Source organism: Pseudophryne corroboree, chromosome 4 (assembly GCF_028390025.1).
Source record: "Pseudophryne corroboree isolate aPseCor3 chromosome 4, aPseCor3.hap2, whole genome shotgun sequence".
Taxonomy (NCBI): domain Eukaryota; kingdom Metazoa; phylum Chordata; class Amphibia; order Anura; family Myobatrachidae; genus Pseudophryne; species Pseudophryne corroboree.
In genome coordinates this window covers 268,491,091-268,517,843 of record NC_086447.1, presented here as the reverse complement: position 1 = coordinate 268,517,843, position 26,753 = coordinate 268,491,091, and the positions used below count along the sequence as shown (strand labels likewise).

Genomic DNA, 26,753 nt, shown 5'->3' with positions numbered 1-26,753 from the left:
CATAGAAGTACTATGTACTTTTACATACCTTTCTCCAACTTTGTCTAAACAGATGAGAAGCTATGTTCCACCCTAGGTAGCAAATGCACTGGAAAACAAGACCTCAATCATGTGCCTCCCTTTCACCCTACTGATGTCCCTCTCCTTACTCAGTGCACAAGCTCCACAATGAGCAAGAAAAACACCAATTCACCCTAGAATTCAGGCCTCTAACTCTGCCCAGACTCTCCTACAGCCTTGTTGAAAGTAATTTAATATTAAGTGAAAACACATCCTAATCTACCTCAGGCATAGCGAAACAAGACGAGAAGCCACAACTATATCACAGGCAGCCTACGTTGAGGTGGTAAAGTACACTTTGAATGTTTTTGAACAAAGACTGACTGCTTTGGTCCAGTATCATCAGCCCAGAATGAACCCTGCTACCTACCCGAATGACACTCACCTTCTCCCACTGGTATTCACTATTCATATGCTGTTTAAGCAAATTGGATGTTATTTCCATTACTCAATTATAGTGACTAACATACAGACTTATTGCTACTGTCTATCACTGGCATTTTTGAAACACTTAGTGCCTCAGGATCACTGCTACATTTCTATTTGATGCATAGGACCTGCTGTTCTAACAGTGCCCCAGCTATAAGTCAGTGGAGTAACATGTGCAGGACCAATGGGTCTTGCAGTCTTTCAGTCTGAGTGCTTCTCTCGCAGGTTCCTCTCCCCATTTAAATAAAAAAAGTCAATGAAATGTTCAACTTACTTGAATCTGGAAACCACCAGAATGCATTCAACTGCTGAAACACCCCCCCCCCCCCCCCCTACAGCTACCCCAAGTCACAGAGAGTGGTATTTAGGCATCCATGCAGTTAGTAGGGCAGTTGGGGATGCTGTATAAAACCCATCCAAACTCTCAAAACAGGGATAAAAGATGGAAAGGAGGGACTTCTGCAGAAGTATGCTAGGAGGTATAAAACACCTCTCATGCCACTGTCAAAGTCAGTTTGCTTAAAAGTGTCAAAATAAGTTATAATGAAAGACAGTGGCAAACAGATATCTGCAGGAGAGGGAACTACAGGAGAAACATTTATGTATGCACATCAGCTTTCATGGCTATAATGTACAGCAAATGGCACCAAGCCCCTAAGATGGCAGAAATATAGCCTAGTGTTGGCTTAAGATCAACAGCTGTTTAGCTAGCAAACATTTTTTTGTTTCATCAGTTATTTCTTTGCATGGGTAAATTATTTAATATCATTTCCCCATGGTTTCAGACTGGTTCTTGTGAGTGTTGGGGAAGGGGGTATTCAATTAATTGCAGGACTTGCCACGTGGCTGAAGCTCCTGGATTTAATCACCCATAGCAATAGAATTAGTAGACTGTTTCCACTGTAGCCTCTGAAAGCTCTACTTACTGTGGATTTCTATTTGCACCTATGAAGGTTAAGTGCAGGTTTACTGGATTGTAATAGAATAGCCCCAGGTAATTAACCCGGGAGCTACAGGTAACTGAATTCAGCCCTATACCTTAACAGTAGGAAGTCACATGAAACAGTAGAGTAAAGGTGTGTACACACGGTGAGATCCTTGCTATGTCCAATTTTGAATATGCGATTTCCCTTGAACTCCCCCAGAGCCCAGATACTACAGATAGTCAAAATCTATACTTGAGATTTTGTCTATGTACGATTTTGACTAAGTGCCAATTTTGACTATACTTTGTATTAGATAGTACACTAGATAGTCAAGATTGACACTTGCCTGCACAGTCTATCTAGCCTTACGATACCAACCCCAAGGTAGCGTGCATCAGGATCCAATCTGTATCGCAAGCTGCCTAACACCTTGAGATATGCACTAACTTTTCATAAGATTTTGACTATATAGTCAAAATCTTACAGATTTATCTCACCGTGTGTACACACCTTAAGCTGGGAGATTGGTAAAAGACAGTCCAAAATAGTTATACAAGTTACTACTTACTTGCATGCCATAACAGATCCCAAGAACTGGCTTGCCAATTGTAAATATAGCAGAATCAAACCAAGGAGCATCTTCTGCATACACAGAGTTTGGTCCTCCTGATATAATAATAGCCCTGCAAAATAAAAAACTATTACATGACCAGAAAAGGTATTACATGTTAAAGCTAGCAGGCTACATTAGCACAATAATAAAAGCATATTCACGTCCACATTTGCTCTTAATAGCTGTGAACCAGCAACCAGAGGTATAGCAGCTACATAAATGCACTCAGCCCTGCAGCATTGCCACTAGTAAGTGCATATATTGTAAAATGCATGGATAGCGTCTACATTATTCCACTATTTGTAAAGTATATTTTAATACAGTACCTTAATGCACTTTGCAGTTAACCAAAAGAGAGCGAATGTAGGAGATGGAGAGAAGTGCAATGTATGAGAGACACAAGAGCAGAGGTTCTCAAACTCGGTCCTCGGGAGCCCACACAGTGCATGTTTTGCAGGTAACCCAGCAGGTGCACAGGTGTATTAATTACTCACTGACACATTTTAAAAGGTCCACAGGTGGAGCTAATTATTTCATTTGCGATTCTGTGAGGAGACCTGCAAAACATGCACTGTGTGGGCCCCCGAGGACCGAGTTTGAGAACCTCTGCACAAGAGCAAGGGGTAACTGAATGAGAGACAGAAGGGCAAGAGGTGAGAGGGGGAGAAAAAAAAAATAAGAATTTACTTACCGATAATTCTATTTCTCGTAGTCCGTAGTGGATGCTGGGAACTCCGTAAGGACCATGGGGAATAGCGGCTCCGCAGGAGACTGGGCACAAAAGTAAAGGCTTTCTGACTAGCTGGTGTGCACTGGCTCCTCCCCCTATGACCCTCCTCCAAGCCTCAGTTAGGATACTGTGCCCGGACGAGCGTACATAATAAGGAAGGATCTTGAATCCCGGGTAAGACTCATACCAGCCACACCAATCACACCGTACAACTTGTGATCTGAACCCAGTTAACAGTATGATAAACGTAGGAGCCTCTGAAAAGATGGCTCACAACAATAAACAACCCGATTTTTGTAACAATAACTATATACAAGTATTGCAGACAATCCGCACTTGGGATGGGCGCCCAGCATCCACTACGGACTACGAGAAATAGAATTATCGGTAAGTAAATTCTTATTTTCTCTGACGTCCTAGTGGATGCTGGGAACTCCGTAAGGACCATGGGGATTATACCAAAGCTCCCAAACGGGCGGGAGAGTGCGGATGACTCTGCAGCACCGAATGAGAGAACTCCAGGTCCTCCTCAGCCAGGGTATCAAATTTGTAAAATTTAGCAAACGTGTTTGCCCCTGACCAAGTAGCTGCTCGGCAAAGTTGTAAAGCCGAGACCCCTCGGGCAGCCGCCCAAGATGAGCCCACTTTCCTTGTGGAATGGGCTTTTACAGATTTTGGCTGTGGCAGGCCTGCCACCGAATGTGCAAGCTGAATTGTACTACAAATCCAACGAGCAATCGTCTGCTTAGAAGCAGGAGCACCCAGCTTGTTGGGTGCATACAGGATAAACAGCGAGTCAGATTTTCTGACTCCAGCCGTCCTGGAAACATATATTTTCAGGGCCCTGACTACGTCCAGCAACTTGGAGTCCTCCAAGTCCCTAGTAGCCGCAGGCACCACAATAGGCTGGTTCATGTGAAACGCTGAAACCACCTTAGGGAGAAATTGAGGGCGAGTCCTCAGTTCTGCCCTATCTGAATGAAAAATTAGGTAAGGGCTTTTATATGACAAAGCCGCCAATTCTGAGACACGCCTGGCTGAAGCCAGGGCTAACAGCATGACCACTTTCCATGTGAGATATTTCAATTCCACAGTGGTGAGTGGTTCAAACCAATGTGATTTTAGGAGACTCAACACTACATTGAGATCCCAAGGTGCCACTGGAGGCACAAAAGGAGGCTGTATATGCAGTACCCCTTTGACAAACGTCTGAACTTCAGGCACTGAAGCCAGTTCTTTTTGGAAGAAGATCGACAGGGCCGAAATTTGAACCTTAATGGACCCTAATTTTAGGCCCATAGATAGTCCTGTTTGCAGGAAATGCAGGAAACGACCCAGTTGAAATTCCTCTGTAGGGGCCTTCTTGGCCTCACACCACGCAACATATTTTCGCCAAATGCGGTGATAATGTTTTGCGGTTACATCCTTCCTGGCCTTGACCAGGGTAGGGATGACTTCATCTGGAATGCCTTTTTCCTTCAGGATCCGGCGTTCAACCTCCATGCCGTCAAACGCAGCCGCGGTAATTCTTGGAACAGACAAGGTCCCTGCTGGAGCAGGTCCTTCCTTAGAGGTAGAGGCCACGGGTCCTCTGTGAGCATCTCTTGAAGTTCCGGGTACCAAGTCCTTCTTGGCCAATCCGGAGCCACGAGTATAGTTCTTACTCCTCTCCGTCTTATAATTCTCAATACCTTGGGTATGAGAGGCAGAGGAGGGAACACATACACTGACTGGTACACCCACGGTGTTACCAGAGCGTCCACAGCTATTGCCTGAGGGTCCCTTGACCTGGCGCAATACCTGTCTAGTTTTTTGTTGAGGCGGGACGCCATCATGTCCACCTTTGGTTTTTCCCAACGGTTTACAATCACGTGGAAGACTTCTGGATGAAGTCCCCACTCTCCCGGGTGGAGGTCGTGTCTGCTGAGGAAGTCTGCTTCCCAGTTGTCCACTCCCGGAATGAACACTGCTGACAGTGCTATCACATGATTTTCCGCCCAGCGAAGAATCCTTGCAGCTTCTGCCATTGCCCTCCTGCTTCTTGTGCCGCCCTGTCTGTTTACGTGGGCGACTGCCGTGATGTTGTCCGATTGGATCAATACCGACTGACCTTGAAGCAGAGGCCTTGCTTGGCTTAGGGCATTGTAAATTGCCCTTAGTTCCAGGATATTTATGTGAAGAGACGTTTCCATGCTTGACCACAAGCCCTGGAAATTTCTTCCCTGTGTGACTGCTCCCCAGCCTCTCAGGCTGGCATCCGTGGTCACCAGAATCCAGTCCTGAATGCCGAATCTGCGGCCCTCTAGAAGATGAGCACTCTGCAACCACCACAGGAGAGACACCCTTGTCCTTGGAGATAGGGTTATCCGCTGATGCATCTGAAGATGCGATCCGGACCATTTGTCCAGCAGATCCCACTGAAAAGTTCTTGCATGGAATCTTCCGAATGGAATCGCTTCGTAAGAAGCCACCATCTTTCCCAGGACCCTTGTGCATTGATGCACTGACACTTGTCCTGGTTTCAGGAGGTTCCTGACTAGCTCGGATAACTCCCTGGCCTTCTCCTCCGGGAGAAACACCTTTTTCTGGACTGTGTCCAGAATCATCCCTAGGAACAGTAGACGTGTTGTTGGAATCAGCTGCGATTTTGGAATATTTAGAATCCACCCGTGCTGACGTAGCACTACCTGAGATAGTGCTACTCCGACCTCTAACTGTTCCCTGGACCTTGCCCTTATCAGGAGATCGTCCAAGTAAGGGATAATTAAGACGCCTTTTCTTCGACGAAGAATCATCATTTCGGCCATTACCTTGGTAAAGACCAGTGGTGCCGTGGACAATCCAAACGGCAGCGTCTGAAACTAATAATGACAGTTTTGTACCACAAACCTGAGGTACCCTTGGTGAGAAGGGTAGATTGGGACATGGAGATAAGCATCTTTGATGTCCAGAGACACCATATAGTCCCCTTCTTCCAGGTTCGCTATCACTGCTCTGAGCGACTCCATCTTGAATTTGAACCTTTTTATGTAAGTGTTCAATGATTTCAGATTTAAAATTGGTCTCACCGAGCCGTCCGGCTTCGGTACCACAAACAGCGTGGAGTAATACCCCTTTCCCTGTTGTAGGAGGGGTACCTTGATTATCACCTGCTGGGAATACAGCTTGTGAATAGCTTCCAATACTGCCTCCCTGTCGGAGGGAGACGTTGGTAGAGCAGACTTCAGGAACCGGCGAGGGGGAGACGTCTCGAATTCCAATTTGTACCCCTGTGATACTACCTGCAGGATCCAGGGGTCCACTTGCGAGTGAGCCCACTGCGCGTTGAAATTTTTGAGACGGGCCCCCACCGTGCCTGAGTCCGCTTGTAAAGCCCCAGCGTCATGCTGAAGACTTGGCAGAAGCGGGGGAGGGCTTCTGATCCTGGGAAGAGGCTGCCTGCTGCAGTCTTTTTCCCCTTCCTCTGCCCCGGGGCAGAAATGAGTGGCCTTTTGCCCGCTTGCCCTTATGGGGACGAAAGGACTGAGTTTGAAAAGACGGTGTCTTTTTCTGCTGAGAGGTGACCTGGGGTAAAAAGGTGGATTTCCCAGCCGTCGCCATGGCCACCAGGTCTGACAGACCTACCCCAAATAACTCCTCCCCTTTATACGGCAAAACTTCCATATGCCGTTTGGAATCCGCATCACCTGACCACTGTCGTGTCCATAAACTTCTTCTGGCAGAAATGGACAACGCACTTACTCTTGATGCCAGGGTGCAAATATCCCTCTGTGCATCTCGCATATATAGTAATGCATCCTTTAAATGCTCTATAGTCAATAATATACTGTCCCTATCCAGGGTATCAATATTTTCAGTCAGGGAATCCGACCAAGCCAATCCAGCGCTGCACATCCAGGCTGAGGCAATTGCTGGTCGTAGTATAACACCAGTATGTGTGTATATACCTTTTAGGATATTTTCCAGCTTTCTATCAGCTGGTTCCTTGAGGGCGGCCGTATCAGGAGACGGTAACGCCACTTGTTTTGATAAGCGTGTGAGCGCCTTATCTACCCTAGGGGGTGTTTCCCAACGCGCCCTAACCTCTGGCGGGAAAGGGTATAATGCCAATAATTTATTAGAAATCAGCAGTTTATCGGGGGAAACCCACGCTTTGTCACACACCTCATTTAATTCATCTGATTCAGGAAAAACTATGGGTAGTTTTTTCACACCCTACATAATACCCCTTTTTGTGGTACTTGTAGTATCAGAAATGTTCAAAGCCTCCTTCATTGCCGTGATCATGTAACGTGTGGCCCTACTGGACATTACGTTCGTCTCATCACCGTCGACACTAGAGTCAGTATCCGTGTCTGGGTCTGTGTCGACCATCTGAGGTAACGGGCGCTTTAGAGCCCCCGACGGTGTTTGAGACGCCTGGACAGGCACTAACTGATTTGCCGGCTGTCTCATGTCGTCAACAGTTTTTTGCAAAGTGCTGACACTGTCACGTAATTCCTTCCATACTACCATCCAGTCAGGTGTCGACTCCCTAGGGGGTGACATCACTATTACAGGCAATTGCTCCACCTCCACATCATTTTCCTCCTCATACATGTCGACACAATCGTACCGACACACAGCACACACACAGGGAATGCTCTGATAGAGGACAGGACCCCACGAGCCCTTTGGGGAGACAGAGGGAGAGTTTGCCAGCACACACCAGAGCGCTATATATATGCAGGGATAACCTTATATAAGTGTTTCTCCCTTCTATAGCTGCTGTATATGTATTTTCTGCCAATTAGTGCCCCCCCTCTCTTGTTTTACCCTGATTCTGTAGCAGGACTGCAGGGGAGAGTCAGGGAGCCGTCCTTCCAGCGGAGCTGTGAGGGAAAATGGCGCTTGTGTGCTGAGGAGATAGGCTCCGCCCCCTTTTCGGCGGCCTTTTCTCCCGCTTTTTTTAGGAAAACTGGCAGGGGTTAAATGCATCCATATAGCCCAGGAGCTATATGTGATGCATTTCTTTAGCCATATAAGGTTTAAAACATGTTTTATTGCGTCTCAGGGCGCTCCCCCCCAGCGCCCTGCACCCTCAGTGACCGGAGTGTGAAGTGTGCTGAGAGCAATGGCGCACAGCTGCAGTGCTGTGCGCTACCTTATTGAAGAGAGGAACGTCTTCTGCCGCCGATTTCTCCGGACCTCTTCGCTCTTCTGGCTCTGTAAGGGGGCCGGCGGCGCGGCTCCGGGACCCATCCAGGCTGAACCTGTGATCGTCCCTCTGGAGCTAATGTCCAGTAGCCAAGAAGCCCAATCCACTCTGCATGCAGGTGAGTTCGCTTCTTCTCCCCTTAGTCCCACGATGCAGTGAGCCTGTTGCCAGCAGGTCTCACTGAAAATAAAAAACCTATTTAAAACTTTTACTCTAAGCAGCTCAGGAGAGCTACCTAGCATGCACCCTTCTCGGCCGGGCACAAAAATCTAACTGAGGCTTGGAGGAGGGTCATAGGGGGAGGAGCCAGTGCACACCAGCTAGTCAGAAAGCTTTTACTTTTGTGCCCAGTCTCCTGCGGAGCCGCTATTCCCCATGGTCCTTACGGAGTTCCCAGCATCCACTAGGACGTCAGAGAAATAGGATTTTAATTACCTACTGGTAAATCCTTTTCTCGTAGTCCGTAGAGGATGCTGGGGGTACACATTAGTACCATGGGGTATAGACGGGTCCCTTGGGAGCCATGGGCACTTTAAGAGTTTAATAGTGTGGGCTGGCTCCTCCCTCTATGCTCCTCCTACCAAACTCAGTCTAGAAACTGTGCCCGAGGAGACAGACATACTTCGAGAGAAGGAAATACACAGATAGTGGTGAGAATCACACCAGCTCACACAACAGAAAACCAAGCTAACCAGCTTGAAATACCGGTAAGTCAGCAATGGCTGAACAACAGTACTTAAAGTAACAATGCAGTACTTAACCAAGTAACAATGCAGCACTTAACTAAGTAACAAATGCAGGAAAACGAAGCGCTGGGCGGGCGCCCAGAATCCTCTACGGACTAAGAGAAAAGGATTTACCGGTAGGTAATTAAAATCCTATTTTCTCTTACGTCCTAGAGGATGCTGGGGTCCACATTAGTACCATGGGGATGTACCAAAGCTATCAGTACGGGAGGGAGAGCGCGGAGGCTCCTGCAGAACCGATTGACCAAACTTTAGGTCCTCAGAGGCCAAAGTATCTAACTTATAGAACTTAGCAAACGTGTTCGACCCTGACCAAGTAGCCGCTCGGCAAAATCGTAAAAGCCAAGACACCCCGGGCAGCCGCCCAGGAAGAACCCACTTTACGAGTAGAGTGGGCCTGAACAGAATTTGGACACAACAAGCCTGCCGCAGAAAAAGCACGCTGAATAGTAAACCTGATCCAGCGAGAATTCGTCTGCTTAGAAGCAGGACACACAACCTTGTTGGGATCATAAAGGACAAACAGAGCGTCGGACTTTGTGACGAGAAGTTCTCTTCACATAAATCTTCAAAGACATCCAAGGATTTTGAAGTAACTGAGGAGTCGGTAGCCACTGGCACAATAGGTTGGTTGATGTGAAAAGCAGACACAACCTTTGGAAGAAATTGCTGAGGCGTCCTGAGCTCAGCTCTATCTTCATGGGGAATCAAGTAGGGGCTCCTGCAGGACAAAGCCCCAAATTCCGACACACATCTAGCAGATGCCAATTGCCAATAGTGTGACCGCCTTCCAAGTAAGATATTTGACATCAACCTCCTGTAAAGGCTCAAACCAATCCGACTGCAGGAACTGCAGCACCACATTAAGATCCCAAGGTGCCGTAGGAGGCACAAAGGGAGGCCATATGTGCAGAACCTCTTTCAAGAAAGTCTGAACCTCAGGAAGGACAGCCAATTATTTCTGGAAGAAAATGGACAAGGCCGAAATCTTGACTTTTATGGAGCCCAAACGCAGACCCACATCCACACCTGCTTGCAGAAAGAGGAGAAACCGCCCTAGATGAAACTCCACCGTAGGAAACTTCTTTATGTAGGCCACTGCCGTTACATTGTCCGACTGAACCTGAATGGCCTGATCTTTCAGAAGATGTGCCGCTTGTAGAAGACAGTTGTACACGGCGCTTAGTTCCAGAATGTTTATTGGAAGGATGGATTCCAGACTTGACCACCTTCCTTGGAAGTTCACCCCAACCTCTGAAACTTGCATCCGTGGTTAGGAGGTTCCAATTCTGAATCCCGAACCTGCGGGCCCTCTAGTAGGTGAGACGTTTGCAGCCACCAGAGGAGCGAGATTCTGGCTTTCGGTGACAGACTTATCCTCTGGTGCATGTGAAGATGAGATCCCGACCATTTGTCCAGGAGATCCAGTTGGAAAGACAGTGCATGAAATCTTCCGTACTAGTTGCCTCTTACGAGGCTCTAGATCTTCCACAGAAGGCGAATGCACTGATGAACAGATGCCCAGGTTGGCTTCAGGACATCCCGGACCATTGTTTGTATTACCAACGCTTTCGCCACCGGCAGAAACACCCTCTGTACTTCCGTGTCGAGGATCATCCCCAGGAAGGACAGTCTGCTTGTCGGCTGCAAATGCAACTTTGGAAGATTCAGGATCCATCCATGATCCTGGAGTAGTTGAGTTGAGAGAGCAATGCTCTGTAATAGCTTCTCCCTGAAAGACGCGTTTATCAGCAGATCGTCCAGATAAGGAATTATTTTCACACCCTGCGTGCAGAGGAGTAGCATCATCTCCGCCATGACCTTGGTGAACACCCTCTGTGCCGTGGAGAGGCCAAACGGCAGTCTCTGGAACGGATAGTGACAGTCCAGCAACACAAATCTTAGATAAGCCTGGTGAGGCGGCCAGATCGAAATGTGAAGGTACGCATCATTGATATCTAGGGATACCAGAAATTCCCCCTCCCCCAGACCCGAGATCACCACTCTCAGAGACTCCATCTTGAATTTGAATTCCCTCAAATAAGGGTTCAATGACTTTAGGTTCAATATTGGTGTGACCGCACCATCCGGTTTCGGTACCACAAACAGGTTTGAGTAAAAACCTTTGTTTGTGAGGTGAGGTGGAACTAAAACAATGACATTTGCCTTAAGCAATTTTTGAATGGCTTCCTGTAGGATAGCACTTTCTGTCAGCAAAGCTGGTAAGCCTGTTTAGAAGAATCTGTGAGGTGGGAGTTCTTGAAACTCCAGTCGGTACCCCTGGGTAACAATATCTTGTACCCAGGGGGTCTAGGCATGATGACTCCCAGACATGACTAAAATTTCTGAGTCTTGCTCCCACCTGTCCTACTTCCAGGCAGGGAGGTCCACCGTCATGCAGAGGATTTTGAGGAAGCAGAACCAGGTTTCTATTCCTGGGAACCTGTTGGAGCAGGTTTTCTGTATTTCCCCCGACCTCCTCTAAAGAAAGTGGAATAGTAGACGTAGGATAAGGTTTCCTAGTCGGCGGTGTTGCTGAGGGAAGGAAGGTTGACTTACCCGCAGTTACCGTGGAGATCCACGCATCTAATGCTTCCCCAAACAGAGCCTGACCTGTGAAGGGCAGGTTCTCCACACTTTTCTTAGATTCCGCATTTGCAGACCATTGGGGCAGTCAGAGTCCCCTGCGTGCCGAGACAGCCATGGAAGAAGCCCTCGCATTAAGATGGCCAAGGTCCTTCATCGCCTCCACCATGAAACCTGCAGAATCCTGTATGCGACGTAAAAACAATTCAATGTCACTTCTATATATAGAATCCAATTCCTCTAATAATGTGCCTGACCACTTTATTATGGCTTTAGAAATCCATGCACAGGCATTAGTGGGTCTTAAAGCTACGCCAGTAGCTGTGTATAGCGATTTGAGCGTAGTCTCAATTTTGCAGTCAGCCGGCTCTTTTAAAGTGGTGGACTCAGGGACAGGTAAAACCACCTCTCTGACAACCTAGATACAGAAGAGTCTACTACAGGTGGGATTTCCCACTTTTTCCTGTCCTCCTCAGGGAAAGGAAAAGCAATGAGAACCCCTTTTTGGGATCTGGAATTTTTTTTCCAGGTTTTCCCAGGATTTTTCAAACAATGCGTTTAGTTCCTTAGACGCAGGGAATGTAAGGGAGGATTTCTTATTGTCAGTAAATTAAGCCTCCTCTAATTGCTCAGGTACCTTATCAGTAATTTGTAAAATGTCCTAATAGCCTCAATCATGAGTTGCAACCCCTTAGCAAGGGATTCATCTCCCCCCTGCATATCCCCATCACCGTCCCCTGTATCAGAGTCAGTATCCGTGTCAGCTTGCATTATCTGGGCAAGAGCACGCTTTTTAGGGTATACCATTGGGGTCTTTGATGAGGCAGTGGGAGCTGAATGCGACAAAATCTCAACAGACTTTCTCAAAACCTGTGTTTCAGTCTTAATTTGAGCTATCAGAGATAAAATCATTCCCCTAATAGAATCCACCCACGGGGGTTCGGATTCAGAAGGCTGAGACAGTATATTACAGTACTGAGTACATGGAATAGACTCTTCAGGAGAAGATACACACTCTGCAGCAAAAGATACAGAGTTCCTAGACATGTTTATGTGAGCTATACAAACACACACACAGGAAAATGCAGACACAGTTTCCCCCAGAGTACCTTCAGAGAGAGACCGAGTATATGGAGCCAGCCACACAGCGCCCCAGTAGGCAGTTAATACACTAAACGGCCGGCGCTGACTGAATAACCTTAATAGATTAAACAGTGATTATTACACTCTTCCCCCCTGTCTATAACATCCTGGTACCGCAGGGGTATGCTGGAATTATGTGGAGGGCAGCGCTCCCTGTCAGCGTCTCTTCAGTGTGATCTGCAGGGAGAAAATGGCACTGGTGAGTGCTGGATCCGCTCTGAGAAGAAGCCCCGCCCCCTGTAATGGCGCGTCTTCCCGCTTTCACAGATTATACTGGCCTGAGGTGATTTAGCTGCCAACAGTGGGATTAGCCCCTGTTAGCATATGTGACCAGTGTAGGGTGTTTAAGCTGGCCAAGGGCTCCCCTCACAGCGCCGCACATCAAGTACCGCTGAGTCCTCCGGAGCGCAGCCTGTCAGAGCTGCGCTCCCACCCTTGTGCCGCCATTCCCACCGGTGACCCGCTTACCGGGTCACCAGCGTCATACTCACCACTCTTCTATCTTCTGGCTCTGTTAGGTGGTGGCGGCCATGCTGCGTGAGTGAGCAGTCACCTCGTGGGCTTGCGATCAGCACCCTCAGGAGCTCAGTGTCCTGTTAGCAGAGATAGAGAACCGTTAACTTCTAGAGTCGGTTCCTACTCCCCCCCTCCTAAGTCCTACGAAGCAGGGAGGTTGTTGCCAGCAGTCTTCCTGTGCCTAACACTCTTAGAAAAACAATAAAACTAGAAAAACTCCTAGGAGCTCCCCCGGGCACATTTTCTAAACGGAGTCTGGTAGGAGGGGCATAGAGGGAGGAGCCATCCCATACTATTAAAGTGACTCCCAAGACACCCGTCTATACCCCATGGTACTAATGTGGACACCAGCATTCTCTAGGACATAAGAGAAATAGGAATAAAAAATAAAAAAAAAGCTCACGCTACAAATGGATTCTTCTTTAGACAGTCTATGGGGCATATTCAATTAGGTGCAAGTTTACAAAAAATCTCACATTTTTCCCCATAGGCGTGAGATTTTGGGATTCAATTGGCTAAAATATTTATTTTTTGGGTCGCTCAATTTTTTTTTTTTTTTTGAGCACCTCAAGAGCAAGACCGATATTTTCTAACATTTTTATTTTTTAGGAAAAAATGTCAGGACTTGCTTAAAAACCCACAAGACACCCCTTAATGACTAATCAAGCAATAGGAAGTTACCAATTAACTTAATTAGTCCATAATTACTTACCTTTCACAACACCATCCTCCTCTTGCTAGTGTCTTCAGTTGTGTGAGAGATTGTGCGAGACCCCGTCAGGTGTGTGCGACTCCCAGTGTGTGTCTGCATAAGCCCCCTCCTACTCCCAGCATCCTCATACAACTGGACCGACAATTTATGGGGCACTAACAGGGAGGACAAGAGTACTTCACAGGAGCGGCTGGAACAGTGCCCAGTGTTCCGTGCAGCATCTTTTTTTTTCTCCCCTCAGTACTGTGACAGCAAAATAAAATGGGGTTGGGTTGGGGATTCAATTACAGGTTGCGTATCCCATATCCAAATATTCTGATAAAAATTGAACATTACGAAATACGGATTTTTTGGAGTGAGAGTTGATAATGCTGATTTATCAACAGGAATGAAAAGCTATACCTTATACACACTTTAAATACACTTTACCATGGAGCCGCTGCGGCTGCTAAACTTAATACACACTCTACGCACCTTTTACGCTGTTAGCGTACAGAGTCCCATACCGTGTACGGACTTTGCGTACAAACGCCACGCTGACGGTACAAAGTACACACAGCGCGTACACACCCAATGATTACACTTTAAACCTTATACAGCAATGCAATGAGATACTAATACACTTTAAACCTTAGCAGGGAAAGGAAGACACGACACCAGTCAGTAGTTAACCCACTGGGTTCCGACACCACAGCGTATTATTGCTGAAAGGGGGTTACAATACAATACAACAGAATAATGGCTACAATCAATGGTACATACGCGAGTGGATTCGCCGCGCTACCCAGATCTGGTCCTCGGTCATCTGATAGATAACTTTGTGAGTCTTGTGTCAGACCAGGCCTGCAGCAGGCTCTCTTTATACAATTCTTCCAAAATTTAACACAATGGATACTGTAAATCTCTTTGTCCATCGGAAACAGGGATGGTAATTTACAGTACAGGAGAGGTCATAGGTCGGTTTGAATAGGTGGGCGATGTCTGTTCCAACTGCTCTTGTGGGTGGTCTCCTCTGGATTCCTGCCGCATATATAATGTACAGTAAATACAGTTTATATCTATATTCTGCTCCTGCACATAACTATCCGCAGGAACATGCGATCTTCCTCAAACCAACACCGGAATATTACCCTTAAAATACCCTACAGCTGGATACCAAACACCACCTTATAACCTTGTTCTGTCCCTCCTATCCTGTAAAGGTGAATCCCTTTGTTCTGAAACCATTTAAACTGCTGTAACTTGCTGCTGTGATGCAGGGAGGCTGTGTGTAAAATGTGCACTATTTGGATTAAATATGTAATGTGTTTTGATGGCTTTTCCATGCGTTCACAAACTCTACCGTAAATACTCATACCACGCGCTAATACGCAGGTCTGCGGGAGCGACCATACGCAAATTGCGAATATGCGCACGCACGGCAGAGCAAGTACGCGCACGGAGGCCATCTGTGTGTAGTTTGTACGTGATGTGTGTACTGCAATATTTTTCGACTGACAGAGTGAGATAGTGAAACCTTTGTTTTCTGATTGCTCAAAGTACACAAACTTTGTTGAATACACAAAGTTATTAAGAATATTGTATTAAATGACCTTCAAGCTGTGTATATAAGGTGTATATGAAACATAAATGCATTCTGTGCTTAGACTTGGGTCCCATCACCATGATATCTCATTATGGTATGCAATTATTCCAAAATATGGAAAAATCTGATATCCAAAATACTTCTGGTCCCAAGCAGTCCCAAGCATTTTGGATAAGGGATACTCAACCTGTATTATGTGCGCCTGATCTCCTGTCTAAAGTGACAGGGATTACAGAATGCAATTACATTTTTTCCCACTGATTGCACCCAGACAGGCCGGGTTTAGATGCGTAATACGGCTAAACCCGACCAAAGTGCTGGATATGATGCAAAAAAAGTTCAGTTTGGACGCCCAAACGGGTCACTTTTCCCTCATTTCTGCTTGCCAGCACGCTCATTCAGGCACCATCTAATGGCAGCCGAGCATGCATACCAAATGAATTCCCTCCATTGTGTCCATTTAAAAAAAAAAATCTATTCCACAAGGTATCAGGCGTGTACATATCCACGGCAATTCAAAATTGGACGCGAGGTATACAAATTTCTTTGCAGGCAAAATCCCACATCTAGTTGAATATGCCCCTATAATAATGCTCTAAAAGTTCAGTAACTTTTCAGACTCCACAATTTGTCCATATCATGCAATAGGTGTATTTCAGAATGGGTGTTTACACAACCTTCAAATGAAGATTACAAAATAAAACAAATGCAAAAACAATTTCCCACACAGAATCAGTGCACTCTTACCGGAATCCTTGTTCTCTGATGGCAAACGCTGGTGTTTCCAGTGGATAGATTTCAGACTGCACAAAGAACTCGCGAACACGGCGGTCTATGACTTTTCCATACTGTGCCCCAGCATCTAGAATCACTACAGCCCCTTCATAGTGATGCTGCCCATCCTTTGTGTCAGTTTCTGCTTTGACCAGCTGAAAGATACCGGAATACAAATATACCAATGTGATCAAAATAAATATTGGAAAAGGTAAAAGTAATCCTAGAGATACTACAGGTTCACATCTGCCAACAAAACTATGCTTAGAGCAAATAATAAAAGCTAAAGCAACTACCAAAGAATAAGGCTGCACATAATTGTGTATTACATTTACCTTGGCCATTATCGTCAGGATGAATTTATGGATGTGTTATACCATCCACTGCAGGTCTGACAGTGCCACTAAATGCAGCTGTGGCACAAGGTTCTAGATGATGTGCATGCACATGATTTGCATGTACAAATGCCTATGAGCTGGAGGGGTGTTAGTCCAGACTGGTCTACAGATAAGAGCAGAAAATAGGATTACTATACTATATGAGAGGGAAATGTGTAATACAGAAAAATGAAAATGATAATAGCTTTCATGTGACCAGAAGACATGAGGGCGGCAGTAAAATGGAGCCCACTCCCGCAGAAATAAACCAACGATTGTGATCTACCACTAGAAATGTAAAGTAATTGAATTAACAGCGGCTCCTTCAAGAGAAGGAGACGGGTTAAGGAGTCATGCCTGTGACCATGGGCAGCATGAGAACTGCATGCATATGCTAATGCTATTATCTAAACACTTCCTGTCCTAGTCACAATACACTGCTTGACATGACTAGATTTCCACATTCATAAGTACCTTTCACATAAGCCAAGACTTGTTTATATCAGTGACAAGAATTCATGCAATAAGATTCTGACCTACATTTAAAACAATTCACAGCTGCGCTACCACCTAATATATACATTTTACTAACTTGGTCACACTAGGAGCCTTGGGGAGGGGGTTTAGACATCTTTTTTTGGAGCCCTTAAAATAGATCAAACAATTGTATCCACTATAATAAAATGGAAGAGAAGGAAGGGTGGGGGAGGACCAATCACAAGCTGCAATCTTGAGCATGTCTCCTCATTATAAGCTCTCCGTTCACGAGAGATGCTCTGTGCAGCTATTTGTTTGTGGGAGAATCACCTAGAAAACTTGGGAACACCAGCTTTAATAAATAGATAGCCCCTATACGAGTCAAAAAGAAGATAAAAGAACAAATATTCATGTTCTTAATATAGTTCTACAAACTCAGATGCGTCTCTTCATAGTGGTTGTTCACCCTAGGGAGATGTAAGTAGTAGCGTTACCTGTAATTTTGGTAGCTGTGCACTACTGGGATGGGGGTGGAATCAATTGTTCTGTGCATCCAATTTTCCTGTCTAAGCATGACTTTTAAGGCGCCCAAACAGTTGTCGCTAATTGTTATTTGGGAGCACATGCATATCGCGCATGTCGGGCCCAAACATACTGGGTTTAGTCGCGTAAAACAGCTAATCCTGTCTAAACTCCTGCTGTGTGCACACATTTTTGTCACACCTCTGGAGGCTGCAAGAAAAAATGTGAACTCCGTGGCTGCTGTGTGCCTGAACAGCAGAACAATTGAATTGCTGCCGCCTTACACCATCTAGTGGCGGCCGCGAGAAACTGAATTCCCCTCTATTATAAACCGCTATAATTAGATAGGGCTCCGAAGTGCTGTGGCAAGTGATGAACGGTCAGTGGCACTGACCATTTCGACAGCAGCTGTCCTTGGCACACTATACAACACTGTTCTACCCCTTTCAGACCGCCTGAGGCGAGTCGCACCCGGGAGCCTGACAAGGGAGCACCCAGTGTGTGACCCACCTCAGGCGCCCCGCCACCACTGACTGCAACCCGCCGGGTTGGTGATGTCAGCAGTAACTGCGTTTGGAGATCACATGCTCTCCAAGCGCCACCCGTACACACACAGTGAATGGGAAACGGGTCGCACAGTGAGCCGGGTTGCGACCAGGGTTGAAATACTGGGTTGCTCAACCCGGTATTTCAACCATTGCACCTTTCAGACCGCACCTGAACATGGGTTATGCACGCTCGTGTGTCAATAACCCGTGTTCATAGGTGGCGGTCTGAAAGGGGTATTACTGTCTGTCAGTTCCAACAGCCAGGTATTGGGCATACAAAAAAATACCCATACAAAAAAAAAAATGACGTTTACTAATTTGCCGCGGGTGCAACTGGGAAGGGTTCACAAGCATATATGTAGAATCTACACAAGTGTCAGTCAAAGCTGCCGCAAGAGGGAGAGTGAACTTCACCAGACTGCTTTTAGAACACGTGACATCAGTGTGTGGTCCTGCTTCGCCTCGATTCTGGGTGAAGCAGGACCAGACAATTACTGTTAGCAGTACGTTTAAACATCTCCTCCTGTGCTATGAACACTGACCAGCTTCTTACTTAGGACATGCAATGTATATGTAACTTCTGTTACAGAGTAAAACAAAAGTATGCAGTCAGATCAGTGTTGTATCACTTAGTGGGACTGCATTCTTTATAGATTACATTTAAAAGACGTCCACTCAAAAAGATCTCCATTACTACACTGGAGCAGTGATTACCCGATTATGAGGACCTGGGACTCCAGTTTCAAAAGTGGGTGGGTCCCCGGGGACGCGCTGCTCAGCAGCCAATCCCTAAGGGGGATTTTCATGATTGATTAATGCTGGCCCCGGATGCATGATACAAACAGAGGAGGTGGAGCCTTTCCCCTCCTCTTTGGCGCCTCCCTCTCCTGACTCAGTGCATGGGGTTGCTTGCGGCAGCCGCAGGTGAGTGAAGCGGGTGCGAGTGGTGGCTGGGCTAGGCTGCTCAATGCTGACAGGGGGTTGCTGGCGATGTGGCAGAGTGCAGGGACCGACGTCTGTGACCGAGCAGGTAAAGCTGGGCTTGCTGAGAGGGGCTTCCCGCGGTGTCAGAGGCAGTGGCCGCGCTTGCTTTGCGGGGTTCTCTTGGCGTCTCTGGCAGGAGAAGGGCTGGCTACGCGGTGGCTGCCTGTGCGGAGTTCTTGCAGGGAGCTGCAATGGTGGGTGGACCAGGCTCTATGAACACCGCTAGGGGCTCTCCTTGGGGTCCAGGCATGGCACAACTCCCTGGCAAAGTGTACATCTAACTGCCGGGGAGTGTGCGTGTGTGTGACAGTCGGGTCGCGGCGTGCTGCAGGGGGTGATTAGATGCCAGTATAGCTGCGGCCGCAACGCGTGTTAGTCAAAGTGCAGGGACCGAGCAGGTAAACAAGCCTAGCTTACTGAGGGGGTTCCCGTGGTGCCATCTGGTGGGGGGACTGAACCTGTGGTCGCGCTTGCTGTCTCTGGGGGAAGGGGGGCTGGGTCAGTGGCCATGCTGTGGTGGCTGTGTTCTTCTTTCGGTAACCGCTGTGGGGTTACTGCGGGGGAGTGGCGGTGGCTGGAGCGGCTGTGAACGCTGCGGGTGGTGGGGGGGGGGGGGGGGGGGTCACACGGGAAAGGGTGGGGGAAATAGGGTGAACTTGGGATTCTGGCTGTAGCCTTTTAACGCTGCTGTGGGGTCCTGCGGGGGGATAGGGGGAGCTAGTGATTGTAGCTGTATCCGTTCAATGAGAAACTCACTGTGCTCAGCATCGGATTTACGTTCACAACATTAAAAGTTAATTGTGACGTTTTCCCACTGCACATTTTCCATTATTGTCCTGGCGCAAAGTGTATAACGTGCTCTGCCTGGCGCAAAGTGTATAACGTGCTCTGCCTGGCGCAAAGTTAGTGTTTACGCTAAGCTGTTTTAGCAGGGCGCCGCACCCGATATTTTATAGGCAAAATCCACGCACAGCATCCATTCACGCTACGAGAGAGCGCTTGGGGAAAGCCCAGCACCTCCGTAGGCGCTAGGCACGACGCCCCCTTTAGTGACGCCACCAGCCGCCCATGCCCCCTTTACTGACGCCGCAGCCTGCTCTTTAGTGACGCAGTCGCCCATAATTTGCATAGTCACGCCCCATTTTCAGAAGCATGCGCAAGTGCCCCCACAGACCAGCACCCTGCCCTCAAAAATTCCTAGGAGGAACACTGTGTATAATGTGCTCTGTCTGGCGCAAAGTGTATAATGTGCTATGTGTATAGGAGGTTCTACCTGGTGCAATGTGTATAAGCGGCACTACTGTAACATGAATTGGCACGATTATGTGGCCACGCCCCTTCGCCATGAAGCCACGGCGCAAAATTTTTGCTGCGCGCCACTGCCCATGCTTTGGAATATAGGAGGGGGAGCACCAATTCGCTTTCGGCCGAAGGGCGCAAAATGTCTAATTACAGCTCTGGTGCAGAGTACTGTATGCTACGCAGCCCAGCAGCATTGTCATCCTATCCTCCCCCTTGCAACACTTTTGTAGTGTACAAATCATTAATAAGGACCTTCATTCCAATGGGACCCAGAAAATATACGTTATGGTAAGAACTTACCGTTGATAACGGTATTTCTCCTATGTCCACAGGATAAAATTGGGATATGATGGAGCGACAGCGGATTGGCACCAAACCATCACAAGCTTTCAAGCATCCCAGGAGGCAACGGGCTCGTCCATATAATCCCGCCCACCGACTCAGTCAAATCAGTTGTTTCCAAAGCATTTAGGCAGGAGCACTATGTAGAACCCTATTCAGGCGAGAAAAACACACATGCACACCCTTCCATGCAAGAGGGAAGAGGTTAGGGAGTATAAATATTCTCAAATCAGGTGGGTCAGGGTGGGATCCCTGTGGAAACCTGTGGACATAGGAGAAATACAGTTATCAACGGTAAGTTCTTACCATAACGTATATTTCTCCAGCAGGGTCCACAGATTATCCACAGGATAACATTGGGACTTCCCAAAGCAATTTTTAGTGGTGGGTACGCTCCTGATTAGACAGGAGAACCTTTTGTCCGAATTCAGCATCATGAGAGGCAAAGGTATCCATGGCATAATGTCTAATGAAAGTGTTAATGGAAGACCATGTGGCTGCCTTACATATCTGTTCTGCGGAAGCACCATGTTGTATTGCCCATGAAGGACCTACCTTACGTGTAGAGTGAGCAGAGACATTAGCCAAAACAGGGAGATCAGCTCGAGAGTATGCTACTGAAATAGTCATTCAAAGCCATCTTGCTAGCGTCTGTTTAGAAGCAGGCCATCCTCTCTTGTGAAATCCGTAGAGAATGAAGAGAGCATCTGTCATTCTGTTGGCACTAGTACGATCTACGTAGATTCTTAATGCACACAGACTACATCCAGTCACGCTTCTCCCGCAGAAAGTCCCGATACCTGAAAAGCAGGGACTACAATTTCTTTGTTAAGGTGAAACTTCGAGACCACCTTCGGAAGATAACCAGACCTAGTTCTGAGAACTGCTTTATCTGGATAAAAAAAAAAAAAAAAAAAATCAGAAAAGGAGGAGACTTACATGACAGCGCTCCTAAATCTGATACTCTTCTAACTGATGTCATAGTCAGTAGAAAGAGTACTTTAGCTGTCAACCATTTAAGATCCACTCCATTCAAACGGAGCCCCTTGAAGGGCTTTGAGGACCAGACTTAAATCCCAAGGAACTGCAGGAGGAACAAAAGGTGGTTGAATGTGCAGCATTCCCTGGAAAAAAGTACGCACATCTTGTAAAGTGGCAATTTTCTTTTGAAACCATACAGTTAATGCTGAAACTTTAACTCTCAAGGAAGCCACCTTCCAACCCTTATCCATTCCTGCCTGAAGGAAATCTAAGACTCTGGATACTCTGAAAGATTTTGGATCCATATTTCTTTCACTGCACCAATGAATATAGGCTTGCCATATTCGGTGATAAATGCGAGCAGAGGAGGGTTTCCTTGCTCTGAGCATTGTTTGAATTACCTGTTGTGAAAAACCTCGATTTAAGGATAGAGGTTTCAACAGCCACGCCGTCAAAGACAGTCGATCCAGATGCCTGTGATAACAAGGACCCTGCATCAGTAGATCTGGACGTTGAAGGAAAAGAATTGGAGCACCCATCTACATCCTCTGCAGATCTATATACCAATGCCTTCTGGGCTATTAGAATTACGGAACCTTTTGCTTGCTTTATTTTCCTCACCACCCTGGGTATCAGGAAGATTGGAGGAAACAGATATGCCAGATGAAATTCCCATTTCACTGACAGTGCGTCCACAAGGATCGCTCCGGGTTTTTTTTTCTTGACTCGTATGCCGGAACTTTGTTGTTCAGACGGGACGCCATGAGATTTATCTCTGGCAATCCCCACTTGTCTACTAGAGTCTGAAATACTTCCTGGTGTAGAGCCCATTCGGTTGCTCGAATGGTGTGTCGACTGAGAAAGTCTGCTTCCCAGTTTAGGACTCCTGGAACGAACACTGTGGACAATGCTGGAAGATGGAGTTCTGTCCACTTTAGTATGTGACTTACTTCCTTCATTGCTTTTTGGCTGTGAGTTCCTCCCTGATGGTTGAGGTACGCTACTGCTGTTGCATTGTCCGAGCGGATCTGGACTGGTTATCCCTGCAGAATGTCCTTTGCCTGAATCAGTGCCAGGTATATGGCCCGAATTTCTAACAGGTTTATTGTCAGGCACCTTTCTTCTATGGTCCATTGTCCCTGGAACCATAATTTTCCGGACACTGCTCCCCAGCAATGAAGACTGGCATCTGTTGTCAGGATCTCCGAATCTGATATCCAAAAGGGTCTCCCCTTGTCTAGATGGGATGTCTGTAGCCACCAGGCTAATGACCTTTTTACCTTTACTGGAAGTACCATCATTTGTTTCTTTATTGTCTGATGTACTCCATTCCATCTGGTTAGAATCAGATGTTGCAAAGGTCTTGAGTGGAATTGTGCATATTCCACCATGTCGAAAGTTGACACCATCAACCCCATCACTCGCATTGCCGTGTGAACTGATATTGTTTGACTGTGAAACAATTCCTGAGTCATTAACTGCACCTTGGATATCTTTTCCACAAGTAAAAATATTTTCTGCAGACTTGAATCCAACACAGCCCCTAAGTGAATCATCTGTTGTGACGGAATCAGAGACGACTTTGCCCAATTTATGAACCATCCGTGTTTCTGTAGACACGTTATTGTCTGTTGGAGATGGCTCAAGAGCAATTACTGGGATTGTGCCAGGATTAAAAGATTATCGAGGTATGGGAAAATCCTTATCCCCTGCTTGCGGAGATAAGCTTCCATAACCACCATGATCTTGGTAAATACTCTGGGGGCTGTGGCTAACCCAAAAGGGAAATGCCTGGAATTGAAAACGTTGCTGGAGGATAGCGAACCTGAGGTAACACTGATGGGACAATGCTATAGGCACATGCAGGTAAGCATCCTGTATATCCAGAAATACCATGTAATCCCCTGGTTCCATGGCCAAAACTATGGAGCGTAACGTCTCAATGTGGAACCTTTGGACCCAAATGTATTTGTTTAACATTTTGAGATTGCGCATAGGCCGAAATGACATATTTGGCTTCTGGACCAAAAATAGGTTGGAGTAAAAACCCTGCCCCCTTTGTGCCGGGGGTACTGGAATAATTACCCCGGACTGAGGCAATTTCTGAACTGCTTCTTGCAGGGCTCTGGCCTTCGGCTCTATACGAGACGGGCTGGTGTAAAAAAAACCTTCGAGGAGGCCGCTTCTTGAAAGGGAAAACATAACCCAGAGATACCACTTCTTGCACCCAAGCGTCTGTTGTCGACTGCTGCCATATGTGTGCAAACTGAAGACGACGGCCCCCTACCTTGGAGTCCCCCAGGTGGAGGCCCGCACCATCAGGCTGATGGTTTCTGTTCTGGTTTGGAAGCTGGCCCTCTAGTGGCCCATTGCTTCTTCCCTTTACCAGACTTATTTGTACTGGGTTTGCTTTGATTCATTTTTACCTTTTGTTTTACCTTGCCACCGAAATGGCCGAAATCCCGAGCCCTTAGGTTTAGGATTATAACTGGCCTTCTTGGATTCAGCTTCGGACTCCAGAATATCTGTCAGTTCCTTACCAAAAAGAATGTTCCCAACAAAAGGCAAAGCTTTCAGAACCTTTTTGGATTCTGAATCAGCGTTCCATGTACGTAGCCAAATTGCTCTGCGAGCAGCTACCGTTAAGGCTGATGCCTTGGAAGCAAATCGTACCCATATCCATTGCTGCTTCTTCTAGGAAGAGCGTAGCCTATTTCATATGGGCTATATGGGACTCCTGCTCCCTGGTAGGTGCCGAGAGCCCATTTTCCAGTTCTTCAGCCCATTCAACTACTGCTTTTGCCATCCAGGCTGAGGCCATAGCTGGCCTTATGACTGACCCTGACAGAGAAAATATGTTTTTAAAAAAAAACATGAACTCTTCTGTCTGTGACATCATTTAATGACGTAGATGGCAAAGGTAAAATAGATTTTCGCACTAGTCGAATGACGTGCGCATCTTCCTTAGGATGCACTTCTCTTTTTAAACAGTCCCCAGTTGGAAAAGGGTAGTAAGAATCCCATTTTTTTATTCTATATTTCCTATTGGGCGTAGCCTACGGTTCCTCCATAAATTCAGTCAGTTCCTCTGACCCTGGAAACTCAACCCTAACTGTTTTGGGACGTTTAAACACAGGTGCTTTAGTTTTAATTATTGGCTTAGCTGAATCCCCTAGAGACAGAATAGCCTTCATTGCTCCAATTAACTCAGCTATATCTTCTGAGCTGAAACCCTCCATTTGTTCTCATATGGTGAAGTAGAGTATACGGAGTAATCATCTGTTGTATCATCCTATGTAGCCTGTGAATTTGATGATATATTTACCCTTGGTTTATCAGCCTGTTGACTTGTAGAAGCTGTAAGGGCTATACCATAAGATGGGAGCTGCATGTATGGGATAATAGTGTACCCTATTCCTGAGGTTGAAGTTGCAGGGACCAACCTGTCAGCTATACTGGATAAGGTTTGTGCAAACACGGCCCAAGGTGGATCTACTTGTCGTTGAACAGGGATCTGCCTTGCAATCTGCTGAAACGCAAAACAATTTGCACATAACCCATCGTGTGCTAGACTTTGAGTTGATAACCGCACCTTGCAGGATAAACATGTTTTGAGTGTTGGTGTTACTGTTAATGTAACCTTGTCACCTTTGCCGCTCTTAGACGTGATAAACAATCAGCTTTTCCACAGTATACTAGTGTTCACTCTAAGCTTCTTTCGCAGGGCACTGCGCCCTGCCCCTTTTTTGAGTGACAGAATGCACCCTGCCCGTTTGTGCCCGCCCTGCTAAGGACTGCCTTCTCCCCGTCCCGCTGACACTTCTCCCCGTCCCGCTGTCACTTCCACTACTCCCCCTCGCCGCGCTCTTACTCCTCCCCCTGCCTTACTGATAGCTCTCAGCTGAAGGTGGAGACATGGTCAGCGTGCAGCAGGGAGGAGCAGCCAATCAGAGCCTGCGGTGTCTCCCGCCAGTCCTCCGGCATGGTTTGATTCCCCCTCAACATGGCGCTGCGCGCTGACCTGGGCTCTGCCGTCAGCATCAAGAGACCGGCCCCGCTAACCCGGCACAGCGCCCTCCTCCGCAACGGTGAGTGCCGCTCTGCATCTGCCCTGTGCCCGTCCTCCCCTCCCTCCTAGTGCTCTCTCCCTGGTGCAGTGTGCCTCAGTGCTCTCTCCCTGGTGCAGTGTGCCTCAGTGCTCTCTCCCTGGTGCAGTGTGCCTCAGTGCTCTCTCCCTGGTGCAGTGTGCCTCAGTGCTCTCTCCCTGGTGCAGTGTGCCTCAGTGCTCTCTCCCTGGTGCAGTGTGCCTCAGTGCTCTCTCCCTGGTGCAATATGTATAACATGCTCTACCTGGCGCAGTGTGTATAGGAGGTTCTACCTGGTGCAATGTGTATAAGCGTCACTATTGTGTGGTATAATGTGATTTAGTACTAGTATGTGGTCACGCCCCTTCCCCACGAAACAATGCCCCTAAATTTTTGCTGCGCCGAAGGCGCGCACTGTCCATGGTTTCACCTATAGGAATGGGAGCACCAAGCATTATAGTATGTACCTAATTTTGCCCTTCTAGCGTAAAAATGTGCCCTCACGAATGAAAAATGTGCCCTCCCCGTGATCAGCACCCTGCCCTAAAAAAAAAATCAAAGAGTGAACACTAGTATACTACACAATACGTGACTGAAAACCCTTTATATGCATAAAAGTGATATCAATCAGACCCCAACCCAAGTACCAGCATTGAGGTTCAGAAGAAAACACTGGCAAACATATATAAAGTCAGCAATCACACTAGCAGTCAGTCACATGTTATATTTTAGTCATATATTTGTCATATGAGCATATTATCAACTACGAACACATTTCAAGTATGTAGAAGTACATTTGCTGTATTCTGTTTTATACAGTTATTTTAATGTATTCCGATGCAATTGCGGAGAAAACTACAGTATTGTACAAAACTCATATGCAATAGGCACTAAACTTAACTATTCATACTAACAAAAGTAGATAGAAATTTAGGGCTGTATAACCCTTACTCCGTAGAGTGGGATACAGGGAGACTCAACCCACTTCCAGGATCGATCAATACGTAAGTAATCGCTGAGTGGATACAGACGCTACTAGTGTACACTGCCGCTCTGGTAATTTTTAGTGGACACAGACGCTCAGTGAACGCTAGTGCATGCAGACGCTCATGTCTGTG

At 46.9% G+C, this 26,753-nt stretch overlaps 1 protein-coding gene across 2 annotated transcripts in view; it reads right to left on the bottom strand.

The window, feature by feature from the left end:
• GMPS (guanine monophosphate synthase) overlaps positions 1–26,753 on the bottom strand; it is a 170,924-nt gene that overhangs the window by 101,604 nt on the left and 42,567 nt on the right. The window contains exons 2-4 of one of the 2 annotated variants that reach the window (XM_063916114.1): positions 16,353–16,518; positions 15,991–16,172; positions 1,984–2,098 (exon numbers count right to left, since the gene is read on the bottom strand). In XM_063916114.1, the coding sequence (XP_063772184.1) occupies positions 1,984–2,098; positions 15,991–16,172; positions 16,353–16,361 (306 nt within the window). In that variant the 5' untranslated portion in view covers positions 16,362–16,518. The remainder of the gene's footprint in view (positions 1–1,983; positions 2,099–15,990; positions 16,173–16,352; positions 16,519–26,753) is intronic. The other variant, XM_063916113.1, reaches the window with a different exon arrangement.